Here is a 14,534-nt window from a genome sequence, read left to right as displayed (position 1 = left end):
TAGTTTAGGGCCTGCAGCTATGGTTTTTTCTCCTCACCTGCTGCTTGGCACAGACCGGGGGGGGCTGGTACAGAGCTTGCTGCTCACTTCCCACCCGACTTCCCCTTCTTGAGGGCCGAGAGGAAGTGAATTGATATAATTTAGTCCCAGTGCTGCCACACAGGATGGAAGAAGGTACTGTCAGTGCAGTCTATTAAAAGGCAATGTGATGAGATGCATGTGGGCCCTATGCTTGTACGGACCTTTTAGTAGAGTGGAAGTCTTAAAGCTGACTGAGCATGGGAAATATTCAGATTTTCTGGAGGTGTCCTCAAAGTTAACCATCACAGCTCTAAACATGTTTTTTTTTCTTCCAATAAATGTGTTCATTTTCTTTAATATCCTATTGTTGTTATCCACATACTATGGCGTAACCAGATAGTCCTTTGAATATGTTTGATTTATTTGATCTGCAATGCACTTTTTTATAGTTCCATCTGATTTTCCATTTATTTAAGATCCAGGATTGTGTAACACATGTAGACTTTACCAACAAATGCAACATCTACATCCAATTTATCTCCTGCACTTTATACACGTAAACTCAAGTGTTCTGAACTTTTGTACCTATTTTAATCTTTTATTATTTTATAACTTATGTACAATTTATGTATTAATTTATTATGTGATATAAAGCCAGCGAGTAGTTCTTAGAATTAAAATAAATCACCACTATGTTTTTCTATTATCTTTTCTTTTTCACGTTTATCTTACATTTGTTATATCATAAAGACAAAGATATGTATATGTAATTAGATAGTTGGGATCAAGGCAATGATATAAAAAAGCATTGCATAATGATGTTAGTGGTTTTTGAATGAAGCCCGTCTAGCAGCTGTTTTTCCAGAAATTACCTACAGTGTGTGTAATCCAGGTTTTAGCACAATCTCTTTTGCATTCAAGTAAATATAACTGTGGTTAGCACATGTTAAATGTACGTGATAATTATTAAAATATTTCACACTATTGTATGCTTTCACAGTATGCAATTGGCACCTCATCAATACTTGCTTACTCTCCTGATGAGTTGAGAAGTTTGGCTGGGTATATAGTATCCCCCAGACTGCATCCTTGTCAATCCAAATATACATTTTTGGGAGGAAACGAAGTGCAACTGCACCATATGCTAAGCTATTTTCCAAATACAATAAATCAGCAGAAACAAAGAAAAAAACAAAAAAAAACATGTATGATCTTGTATTGTGCTACATCGGCACGAGTTGAATTTTTATGAATTAGGTCATGCCATTAATTTGGTAACTTATAGCTTTAAAAAACATCATTTTTATCAGCAATATTCAGTTTAGAATGAAGATGAAATAATGTAAACATGCAATAATAATAAATGAAATATACTATTTCCACTATTTTTTGATTATCAAATGTTTCTTCAAGAGTAATCCCAATAGAATTTTGAGTTTTTTTTCCAACAGGTAATGAATTAAAATAGCATGCTGGTCTGTTACACAAAGTGTATTCCTTTGTCTCACCTGCTATGTTTCAAATCTTTTTATTTTTTATTTTTTTATTTTTTTAATATCAATTATATAATTAGAGGTAAAGTTAGTTTGACATTTGTTTGACCTACACCATTCTTGACTAGCCTCACAAGCAAATTAAAAGAAATAAAAAAGACAATCAGGGCAAACAATGGCCTAGAACAGGCATAGACAACCTTCGGCACTCCAGATGTTTTGGACCACATCTCCCATGATGCTTTGCCAGCATTACGGGTGTAAGAGCATTATGGGGGATAGGCAACCTTCAGAACATCTAGAGTTCTGAAGGTTGCCTATCCCTGGCCTAGAATCTAATATTTTTGGATAAGCTTTTCACATGATCACAGTCTATTAGAAAAACTTTAAAATGATTTATCTACAAACTTTTCATACACTTTAATGGTGGCATATGTAAATAAATCATTTGAAAAGTTTCTCAAACAGATTGTGATCATGTGAAAAGCTTATTCAAAAATACTAAATTGAGGCCAATTTGTCAAAAGCTGAATTGCATGCACAAATTTTCTTCCACCTGCCTTTAACCTTCTTTTCTTCGTGGCCTCCCTATAATGAGTTTAGCAGCCCTCTACATCATGTGATGTTATGTAGCATATCTAACCCTAAGGATCTAATATCTAACTCTAAGGATGAACTAATATATGACAGTTATCTCAACAGTCTTTAATTTTATTCCACATTTAAATCACAATGTATTGGCTGGATTTGATCAGCCTTATTGAGAATCAAATGCATTCTATTATTTACAGAAAGCAACAGTGGGATATACATAACTAAAAATCATATTATAACTCCCACTAATTGTGGGGAGACCAGGATATTATTATTTATATAGCGCCAACCTATTCCGCAGTGCTTTACAATGTTATAAAGGAGGATTTTGCAATAAATATATGCAAAATTTTACTTGTACAATAGGTTGATGAGAAACCAGCTCAAACGAGCTCACAATCTAGAGAATATGTATATGTCGGTTCTGCCCAGGTTTAGAGCCCATTAAAAAAATATATATTTTCTACTTACCCGGTCGCCGGCGATCCCACGCCGGCGATCGCGGTATGGGGGACTTACCTGGGAGCCCAGGGAGTCCCCCTCCGTCCTCTTCAGCCCCCAGGGCCATGTGATCGTGAGGTCCTTGCGAGGACCCCGCGATCACATGGACGGCATAGCCTGTAATGACAAGTACTCCCCCTGCTGCCCGAAAAAAATAATGTTAAAACAGTGTAAAAATAAGATTATATATGCTTAGATCATATATATATTTATTATATATGATCTAAGTATATAGATACACATACACATAAATATACATACTGTCTACGTGTATTTTAATATTAATATATACATAATTATATATATATATTTATATCAAAATACACGTACAATGATATTGATTAAATATATATATAATTTTCTTTATATATATATTTATATATAATAAAAAATAAATAAATATATAAATACATTAAAAAATAAAATTAAATAAATAGATAAAAAAAATATATAAACATGCGTAATTTCGTTCTAACTGTATTTTAAAGTTATATATATATATATTGATATCAAAATACATGTAGAACGACAACCCAAGCCGAAAGTTCAGGGAATTAAATTTTCTAGCACTATATTTAACCATGTAACTTTCCAAGACACCATAAAACCTGTACATGCGGGGTACTGTTTTGCTCGGAAGACTTAGCTGAACACAAATATTAGTGTTTCAAAACAGTAAAATATATTACAAAGACGATATGTCAGTGACCGTGACATTTTTTTAATTTTTCACACACAAATGGCTCTTACACTGACGATATAATTGTTGTGATACGTTTTACTGTTTTGAAACACTAATATTTGTGTTCAGCGAAGTCTCCTGAGTATAACAGTACCCCTCATGTACAGGTTTTATGGTGTTTTCAAAGGTTACAGAGTCAAATATAAGGTTTGTGTTTCAGTTTTATCACATTAAAATTTGCCAGGTTGCCTTTGAGACCGTATGGTAGCCCAGGAATGAAAATTATCCCCATGATGGCATACCATTTGCAATAGTAGACAACCCAGGGTATTGCAAATAGGGTATGTTCAGTTTTTTTAGTAGCCACTTAGTCACAAACACTGGCCAAAATTTGCGTTCAAATTAGTTTTTTGCATTTTCAAATATTAACACTAACTTTGGCCAGTGTTTGTGACCAAGTGGCTACTAAAAAAGACTGGACATACTCCATTTGCAATACCTTGGGTTGTCTACTTTTGCAAAGGCAACATAACCAATCTGGCAAATTTCAATGTGAAAAAAATGAACTATGTAACACGCTATATTTGACCCTGTAACTTCCCAAAACACCATAAAACCTGTACGTAGGGGGTACTGATTTACACGTGAGACATCGCTGAATACAAATATGTGTATTGTATTGCAGTAAAAGCAAACAGTATTTTGACATTCACAGTTAAAATGTCACATAGATCTAAAAAAATTAAAACAATTCTTATTTTCTCCCATTTTTTTATATTTTTTTCATATTAAATTATGTTCCATACCTAAATATTTGATGTTAAACGAAAGCCCTGTTTCCCCTGAATAAAATGATATATAATAAGTGTAGGTGCATTTAATATGAAAGAGGTGAATTACGGTTGGACAGACATATAGCGCAAATGCCAGGTTTTGTTTACAGTTTTTTTGGATCACAACTTGTACATTTGGCTGCGGTCTTAAGGGGTTAAAGGGATACTGTAGTGCCAGGAATACAAAGCTGTATTCCTTGCACTACTGATCCCTCTGCCTCCCTTGCCCCCCCCCTCCCAGTAAATAAAGGGTTAAAAACCCTTAATTTACTTACCTGATCCGCCCCCTCCTCCGTCCCGTGTTGAGCGGGGTCTTATGCGCATGCACGGCAAATGCTGCGCGCGCATTAGACATCCTCATAGGAATCAATGCTTTCCTATGGGAAAAATCTGACGCTGGAGGTCCTCATGCAGGGCGTGAGGATGTCCAGCTTCCGATAACGGACCAATAGTCAGTTTGGATTCTGGAAGCCCTCTAGTGGGGTTCTAGTAGACAGCCACTGAAAGCAGACTTAGAGCTGCAATGTGAACAACTGCCAAAGGAACACAGCACCCAGACCACTTCAATGAGCTGAAGTGGTCTGGGTGCCTACAGTGTCCTTTTAACTAATTTAATTAAAATATAAAGGACACATGCACACATCATCAAATGTGCTTATTTGCCCAAATAATTTTTATGGAGTTGTATATGTTCCTCTGTTAATTGATGATATGTTTAAGTCTTATTTTTTTAGACCGTTAAAATATTTTATTTTTACACCGTTCATATGTTGCGAACTGATTTATTAAGTGAAAAGTCTAACTACCAATAACAACTTTTTCATAATGAAGTGGGTATTATGCATACATTATGCACCTGTAATTGGCCTACTTAATTCTGTCATTTAGAAGCTAAAACCACTTTATTTATGCAGGCCAAGCCACACTTCCCCTGGCTGTTTCTCACACAGCCTCCCTACATACTTCTTGCAAAAAGGTTTCATTTGCCAACTCATGTCAGCAGAGCGTGTTTACTTTAGAAGTTTTAGTGCTAAGTTAAATTCCTGCTAGTGCATAGCAGCCATCTGATTATATGAAGAAAAAAAATAAGAAACAAACCTTTTTTTTTTTATTTACATAATATTTCAAATGTGCTGTATTTGATGATTTGCTTAGTTTTACTTATGCCCCTTTTCATGTATAGGTTTTATAGTTTCCAAAGGTGTTCATTGTTTCTACAATGTTTCTCTAGGACATTACCCTACATATATAAGTGAAGTAGTGCTGGTGGATTAGTTTAGTTACCAAACTTGCAGAAGTAGGATTTAACCATTTTTGAAAAAACAATGAATATATATGATTTTTTTTTGAAACCTTTAATAGATGATTTTTTTTTTCTCTTTAATGACATAGGAATACAAGTCCTCTGGGTATTGGTAGTTTAATTTAAGTGCCTCTCAAGTAGACCTTAACTTCCTAACTTGTAATCACTGTGTTATGTTTACATGTGATTGGTTTACAGGCATTTAAACAGATTGCTTTTACATAAACAGAAATTAGATTTCTTGATGATTTATGTGTGTGTGATTGCCGAAAAAATTAAACATAAATGAAAACTGGCTGTTATTGTAAAAACCTTTTAAAACTGCACTGCTAGACTTTTTTGTTGGCAAAATGTAAACATCATCAAATGTGCCAACTTCTTTAAATAATTTTTATGGAATTTTATATTTTTATTTTTCTCTTTTAATTGTGTTTTTCTTACTTTTTAGATAGTTATTTTATTTTTACACCTTTTTATATTTTGTGAAAATAATTTATTAAGTGAAAATTCCTTTTTCAAGAAAAAATACGCAATCTACAAAGAAGGAAATGAGAAGATATGGTGTTAGGAGACTGATGATGTGTTCTTAGATCAATTACAACTCATAGAGCTGAGGTGCTCACAGATTTGTATTAAATATACATTTTCTAAAGACCAGCAGTGATATTGGTAGAAGCATTTCACGTTTTGTCCTTGATTGTGAACCAAAACTTACATCTCACCATCATCACACAGCATATTTTGTTGCTATTGGTTTTGTTAACTATCCATTCATTTAATCCTAAGGGGTTTATTTAGTAAAGTGAGTTTGTCGTCAAATGGGCCAGGAGCGTAAATTGCTTGTCTGTGATAGAGTGAATAAGAAAGTTTCAAATCTGAAGAATAATGGTACCTTGTGAAGGAAAATAATTGTGTTTTTACATATCACAAATAACCTGCGAAGATTAAAAAATTATTTAATGTCTGAAGTATTAAAAAAAACAAAAAAACTGTAGTAATGATATTACTGTGAGGTTTGAAAGTTACATTTTTATTTTTGTAATATTTAAATACATTATTATTTAATATTTTCAGATATTTCTTAAAATAATCAAAACAGTATGAAATGTTTGGGTATCACCCCAAATTGCCCAAAGCCTTTTCCTTGTTTTTTTTTTTTTCTTCTATTCTTATGATCTGACCGTAAAACGATATTGTATGTGCATTTTTAAAGAGGATACATGCTTTGTAGTTGTAGCTTATATTTGTTGTATTTTTTATTTGTTGTATTTTTTTTGTATTTAGTATTTTTAAAGTACTGCAAATATTGTATTCTACATGGACACACGTTTGCTTGTTGAGCATCTTTTAAATCATTGGCACATACTTCCCAAGAGTACCAGATCTTTTGGAACAGTAATATTTTGGTAGGCATGCCGTATCATGATTTTTTTCTTGTAATGTTCCCGGTGTGGGAGAAGTAGGGCTCCACATGGCTGGAAATCTATTCTGGGCTTTTTTTTGCCAACGTAGGGCACACATCAGGTTGTGTGTCAAAAGTGATGCAATTTATGCCACTAAATCTTTTTAATTCTGACATTGTTATCCATTTAGCATTCCAGATCACCCTAAATGTGTTCTTCCACACAGCTAAAGACAGAAGACTCTTTTATAACATCAACACAATCTTGAAAAGATTTAACATTTCAATTCATGCTAAATGTATTCCTCCCTCATAGCTGAAGTCAGAACACTCTGCATGCCTTCGACTCCATCTTCAAAAGTCATTGAAACCATTTTTGCACAGAATGTTTTTGCACACATTGACATTTTCATGAAAAAATATGAAAGTACCTTACCTAAACTAATACTGAAAATGGAACTTTGCAGTCATCTAGAGCAGTGGTTCCCAACCCAGTCTTCAAGTACCCCCTACCAGTCCAGGATTTAGGGATTACCCTGTTGTGTCTAAAGTGTTTTTTTCTAAAAATACCTTAGACACAACTGGGTGATCCCTAAATCCTGTACTGTTAGGGGGTACTTGAGGACTGGGTTGGGAACTACTGATTTAGAGTATATTGTGTGATAACATTCCCCTGGAATTAAAGGAACACACTGGGCATCATAAGAACAGCATCAAAATGAAGTTGTTATGGTGCCATGGGGTCCTTAGTGCTGGCTCACCTTTAAGGGTTAAACTGTTCTCAAGGTTTGATAAATACGGTGGAGTTGGGATCAAACGCTGCTGTTTCCTACATGTGTAACGAATATCTGTTTTTGATGTTGTGGCTCCTTTCTTGTTTTATTTTTTTTCTCATATGTCGGGCGATTGGAGTTAATCTTGGACTTTGCACCAAAATCCTAACTAGTGGAGTTTTGGTCCTCCTTATTGTCTACATAGCTGAAGCAGCAGCGTACTACTCATTAAACATAACGTGTGCTTTTAGTGGCTCAATGGTCCCACATTTTCTAAGTCATCTACAACAAACAGACAAAGGAGAGGGCAACATAAATTAGAACAGCAAATTTATTACACAGTAAGAAGAAATTACACCATTAATTTGCAAATTCTATTTTTTTCTGGTTTGGTAGATAAAACTACCGAACACCGACCACCCACCTGGTTTATTAACTATAAAGAAAACTGCAAGATTATGTGCTCTCTCTGTTCATATGGCCGTACGCCACTTGTTGGAGAAAACGGCAGCCATCTTGTCGCACGAAAAGAGGCAGCGGGACTTGTTCGTGGAGTCTGGAACTCCAAATTGGACACTCAACTTCCCAAACGCCGGTCAACTTCACGAACGCCTGCTTCTTTTCACCGACCAGCCAGGAGAGCGCTGTTCAGTAGGTTTGTTCACACGAACAAGGTGAACAAATGCTACTCATGAGCCAGGGGAACCGTGGATTTGTTCAGTTTGAAACCCCAAAATAGACCTACCGCTACCTCTGAAACTGTGAAACTGTTTTGGGCACAGGACCATGTCCACGGCTGGTCAAATAAGTGCCTTCCAGGAAAATCCCGAACCTCTGAACTGATCTGGGTGAGTTTTGGATATGTTGGCCACCCAGATCGGTGTTATCAGGGGATGCGACTTGTGTAGGTTTTTTTGTGTATATCGGGGGTACTTGTGGGATGTTTTACATTGTAAATGTTCTTTACTGAGATTTAATTTTATTTGTTTGCTTGTAACTAGTCTCTTCTCAGGTCCAGCAGGGAATGTCCCTGTAATGTGATTTGGGAAACCCCTTTAATATGGGGAGTTGCATATAAGCCGGCCATTTGGCCTGAATAAAGCTATTTGTGTTTTACCCTTCATCTAGTCTAGGCTGATGCTTGGGTATGCGTCTGATTACTCGGTGGGTTTATTAGTATGCAGTACTTTTACTCTGAAGAACGTTCGAATCAACACCCGAACTGCTATAATCACTCCGCCTCTGTCAGTTCGGGAGAAAGCGAACGAACGGGTATCTGAAATACCAGCATTTGTAACACACCGCAAATATAAATGCTTAGACTTAGATGTTGTTCTTGAGCACACATGGCTGACTTGCCACTACCCACGCTGATTTCCGTGACACTGCTGTCGCCAATTAACAGAATATAATTGGATGTTTGTGTGATTACAGGATGGCACACTCACAATCCTTAATGCACAGATTTTGTACAGTAAGCCCATTATTTTGTTTATGTACAACTCATGTACAATTATCTCTGTATGCTTACACAAGTTACTGAAATTCTGTTGTATAAATTACAACAGATATATGTATATAAATGTATCCTGCTCTGGTCTATAGTTGCTTTTAGAGTAATGATGGTTTACTCATGTTTAGCTGTGTCTGCCAGAAAATCACAGATTGTATTACACTGGTGCTAGAGTCTCGGCATCTCTTAGTATGATATACAGCAACTAGACTGTCAGAAGGGAAAACAAACAACTGGAAATGTATTACATCACCTTTTCCTTCTCTTAATGCAATTCCAGAAACCTTAAATTGAGATGCATCTAGAGTGCAGTCTGGTTTTCAACATTTTGTTCATTCCTTACATTACCAAGTAATTGTATTTTCTCCATCTGTACACAAAAGGAACAAATACCAGTTTTAAGATGATTAACTAGAACAAATGTTAAATTGTTGTTGGCTTTGGCTTAGGTGCAAAAATGTCCTATATTTATTTATTTTTTCTGATTTAACATGGAAGATTTTTTTATTTTTTTTTAGTATCCACATTATCTGGAAATAAATAAAGATGGTTGCTATATACCTCAGCTGGCGTAGCGTCACTGGAAATAAAAGTAACGACAATTATGGTAATGTGTTGTACATAGTGGCGCCAGACTAATGTTATAGTATTTCAGAAATAATTTATGAGGTAAACAGAGCTAGGGCTGTTGCCTTAGTAATTACAGATCCGGAGCTGTACTCCTGTGTCTAGTCTTCACAAGGAACCTACAATTTTGTTCATTGTAGCTATGGTTGTTTGAATGCTTGATTGTACACTTGCGTTTAGTCCCATTTAAAGCCCAGAAGGTTAATTCTTAAATTACGTTATTCAGATGTTTAGAAGCAAAAGATCTAAATGGTAGACTTGTGCATTAGGTTTCAGACAGATTGCGTTCTGTCCAAATTTTGGGAGATCAGCGATTCCTCCTAAAACCCAAACTCCGAAACGGCATATGGACAAATCATGAAACACACGAAAAAATGGACAATGGAAGAACAGTCTTGTTTCACAGTTCCTTTCAGGGCACCCAAAAAAAAAGAAAGCAGATGATTGTTGGTTATCCGGGAACAAGTAAGAACAGTCTATTAGAAGAAATAAAAGGAGAAACCTCAAAAAAAATAAAAATCACTAATCTCAGAATATATTTAATATATAAATATTGTTTTTTCAGATCTCTTGAAACTGTGCGAAATGTACTGCAAAATATATGCATAATATTTATATTGTGTATATATTTTGCAGTACACTGATTGTTCAATTTTCATACCAATTTGGTTTGCCCGTATTTTTTTTTCCCCCAATACAATCACATGTACAAAATATGTCCGAACCAAATTTCCACATGGATGAAACCCTGATCATCCCAAAAACGTTTTTTTTTTTTTTGGACAAGGTTATCTGGACAAAACTGTTTTTTTCACAGTGCACAACTCTGCTAATTGTGAGCAAACCTACTTATTCTGTGAGCAAGTCTACTATTTAGCGTTGACTGCTTTTGGTAAAATTGCATATTTTAGCATTTCATCATTACATGAATAATATACCTTGTTCTAAAGCACAAATACAGGTATCCTGTTTCTCAGGCGGTTTAATCAAGGTGTACAGCTTTTTTTTGGGGGGTGGGGGGGGGGGTAGGAGGCAAGCGATTTCTACATACCGGAGCCTGTTCCTTGCAGGCACCGCCATCATCTTCCTCTTCTGCTCCTGGTGCTTCAGCTGATAGAAGCCAGCGTCACTGCTGTACTCTTGCGTATAGGCGAGAGTAGAAAATTTAAGACTATGGGTAGGGGGGCAGGGGTTATAGTGCCTCTTTAGGTATTTTTAAATTAACAATTTCTTCAATCAACATTAGTACCCTCAACTTAGCCTTTGGGCTAACCAAAGTGAGTGACATCTTTGAAGGCAATTGGGCCACAAGAAGAACTTGAGCTCAGCGTCTGATCCTAGGGAACTTTTATTCCTTCCTTCCTTGGTCACTACAACCAAAAATAGTGATTTAATAAAACACAATTTTTGGTTGAAGAAACCGTTTAATTTGAAGTGTTATCAATATTTTAAATTTATCTTTGTTTTATTACTTCCAAGTCCCAAAAGCTCACATTTCTGGTGGGGAGTGGAGAACCGCACTCTGTTTATTGTATGGTGGTATGTGTTAGCAGCATTTATAGCTCACAGCGTCGGAGCTGATATGATTGACATAGTGTTTGTCTTCTCTGAGTGTATGCCAGAGGGGCGAGACCTACACTAAATCTGAAAGCAGATAATCTTAAAACTCCCATCTTTGCCATGGATTGCAAGATATTTCATTACGTGCAGACGTAACCTGATGACATCTTATTTCAAAAAAGGAAGTGAGAACAATTTAATTTAAATCATTAAGGGGGGTAAGTGCATGTCTATTTTCTTTCTTTTTTTGTATATAATACATTTTTTCCCATTTAAAGTGGAGGATTGGCAGTGTTTTGATTGCTTATAAAACAAAACATTGTAAGCTTGATTTTCCAGAACTCATACCAATACCCTAGTTTATAAGTCAGATTTAAATGAAAAATAAAACTTAAATTATATATATTTTAATGCTTGATCTTTTTAATAAGCCTAATTGTGAACTCCCACAGCTCCTGTAAATTCCAGATCAGCTTGAACATGTGATTATTTTGGACAGTAATTCTTTGAAGGATTGAGCATTTCATTGTAGGACAATGGCTTCAGGCCATAACTGAAAAAAAAATAGTCAATTTTAAATGGAGAGAAGGCCGTTAAACCTGCAAGTAAATATCTAAAGAAAGATCACGTTTTACTTTGATGCTATGGAGGCTGATATTTGGTTACATGTTTGTTTAAAAAATAGTAACCTATATGAGCATTCAAAAACCCAACAATCTTAAATAGAATTTTTTTTTCTTCTTTTTTTTCTTCTTTAACCCCTTAAGGACCAAACTTCTGGAATAAAAGGGAATCATGACGTGTCAGACATGTCATGTGTCCTTAAGGGGTTAAAGCAAACCTCTGATTAAACATATTCTGTCCGTTATACACAACATGCTGTCAATTCTCATATATTACACTTGTTGTGCTCTTTCTTTTGGCGTTAATGGGGACGGTTTTCCTTCAACCTTCTGATTGTAGACTCTATTCCTCCTTCTGTTTACATGGATCTAAACGACACTTAATCCCATAGCGCTCCAAAATTAACAGTTTTTATATGAAATATAGAGATTTTTTTTGTATCTCTTTAATATGTGTAGTTTGTAATGTGTTTGACTATAGATGTGAATGAATTTACTTACTTGCACCTTCCTAGCTGCCTTTGAGTTTGCATTCTTTGATTGCAACTTGTTGTAGAGTTGAACTTTAAAGCATGGTTCGAGGTACCGGTAGACTATCCCTAAAGCATACAAACTATAGTTGTCTACTTCCCCATATCATCCCTATCCTTTTAGATATGTATATACATACATACACACAAATCAAGAGTTAAAAGCATAAGATCATAGCATAAGTGTGCCTTTAAATAAATCAAGTTCAGAAAGTCACAGGGTGTGTGAGCTAGATTCAGGAATTGCCAAAAGAGCTTTCCTATCAGTCAAAACAATTGATCACTTTGGGTGATTAGGCATTGTGACAAAATATCTTGAATGGAGGAGTTGGCGTTATGTTCTAATGCACCCTAATGACAGAATTTGGCTTTGCACAAACGCAATGTTTTAAGTATGATATCATGCTTAAAAGAGAAATTGACTGTTTTATGTTTCTTCAAATTTAAATGTCCCAAAATTACTGTCAGTCTTGTATCTTTTAGAATACTAATTATATAGGCTGGATGTACTACAAACACTTTAAAATATACAGCTTGCAGTTGCTTTGGAATTATTTTGTTATTGTTGCCAATTTAGTGAAATTAGAAAATATATCGTTTTAGACATGTAAACAAGTTTATTTTCCTTGACGTATATCATGGTTTGCATACCAGAGTGGCATAAGCTGTTTATTCTTTTTTAATGTTGTATTCTTATTTTTACCAGTATCCTGCTGCCTTGATGAATCTAGGAGCCATTCTTCATCTGAACGGGAAATTAGAAGAGGCAGAAGCAAACTATCTCCGGGCACTTCAGTTTAAACCAGACGATGTGATCACACAGTCGAACCTTCGCAAGTTGTGGAATATCATGGAGAAGCAAGGCCTAAAGACATCAAAAACGTGACACTAAAGTATTAGAGACTTTTGACCAAATGTCAGATTCTAAAATTGGACATGCGGGAAGCTGAATGTTGAGAGCTGGAAGCTAGGTTTCCTGCTAGTGTCTAGGAAGGTTTTAGTGCTGCTGTGAGAGGTCGACGCTTACTGGCATTGTAGTTCTATGTTTTAAAAAAAAGAAAAAAAAAAAGGGAATTGATGAATGGGGGTTAGAAAATCTCCGAAAGGGAATGTGCTTGCATTAGCCCTGGTAAAGAAAGGCACTTAAATGAAAGATCTGTCTGTATAGAACACACCATAATCGGTTGTGCACAACGCTTGAACAGGCTGAAATAAATAACAGCCTCTAAAACTATATAAAAAAGACTTATTGTCTTAAATAATTTCTTAATTATTACTAAAATAATTCATTTGAAATGAGTGGGTCTAGTCCGTTTCTCAAAGATAATTAACAAAATAAGATACATTAAGAAAATGTATTTCTTGAGAATGTAGCTCGGTAATCAGGCACCAAACCACTTTCTAGAATATTTCTTAATCTGATTGCGGTCAGTCTTAAGGAAGTAAACAAATGCATTTTAAATATAATTTATTTATAATTTTTACTAAATATTGTAACTTTTTTTAAAATGAACACTTTTAGTTTCAGGTGCCCTGGTAAAAAAAAGAAACAAATGAAACAAATATCTAAAAATAAAGTAATCCGTAGGAACCTTACTTTACCTTGGTTCCTCTGTAATTGCTAAATTGTAGCATTTTGCTCCAGATTTGTTTTTCTTCATGTTAAAACAGTGGTGCCTTAACCCCTTAAGGACACATGATATGTCTGACACGTCATGATTCCCTTTTATTCCAGAAGTTTGGTCCTTAAGGGGTTAAAGGTAGATCCACAGATGTTGTAGAACTACATTTACTATGACGCGTTGCATGCTTTTAGAATAACTCCAGAATGACAAAGCATCATGGAAGCTGAAGTTGTTTTTAAAACATCTGGGGATCTACCTTTTGGGCACCCATGTGTTAAAGAAACATTCCATGCACCATAACCACTACAGCATGTCCCGAGTGCACTGGTGTCTTACCTCAATGAAGTCATTGAAACAGTTTTAGAATGGTTTGAGTTCTTACCTAAGGTCCTCAAGGTTCTACTCCCTGCTTCTGAGCTGAGCCCAGGGGTGAAGGGTTTTGCTTACTGGCCGA

General features: G+C 35.4%; 1 protein-coding gene across 1 annotated transcript in view; it reads left to right on the top strand.

The window, feature by feature from the left end:
• Window positions 1–13,992, top strand: part of TMTC2 (transmembrane O-mannosyltransferase targeting cadherins 2) — a 244,666-nt gene extending 230,674 nt beyond the window's left edge. The window contains exon 12 of the mRNA XM_063445170.1: window positions 13,162–13,992. Within this exon, the coding sequence (XP_063301240.1) occupies window positions 13,162–13,341 (180 nt within the window). The 3' untranslated portion in view covers window positions 13,342–13,992. The remainder of the gene's footprint in view (window positions 1–13,161) is intronic.
• Window positions 13,993–14,534: the final 542 nt, after the last annotated feature.

The sequence above is a fragment of the Pelobates fuscus genome, chromosome 3 (genome assembly GCF_036172605.1).
Source record: "Pelobates fuscus isolate aPelFus1 chromosome 3, aPelFus1.pri, whole genome shotgun sequence".
Lineage (NCBI taxonomy): Eukaryota > Metazoa > Chordata > Amphibia > Anura > Pelobatidae > Pelobates > Pelobates fuscus.
Note: the sequence above shows the minus strand (reverse complement) of the source record. Positions and strands in the feature narration are given on the sequence as shown.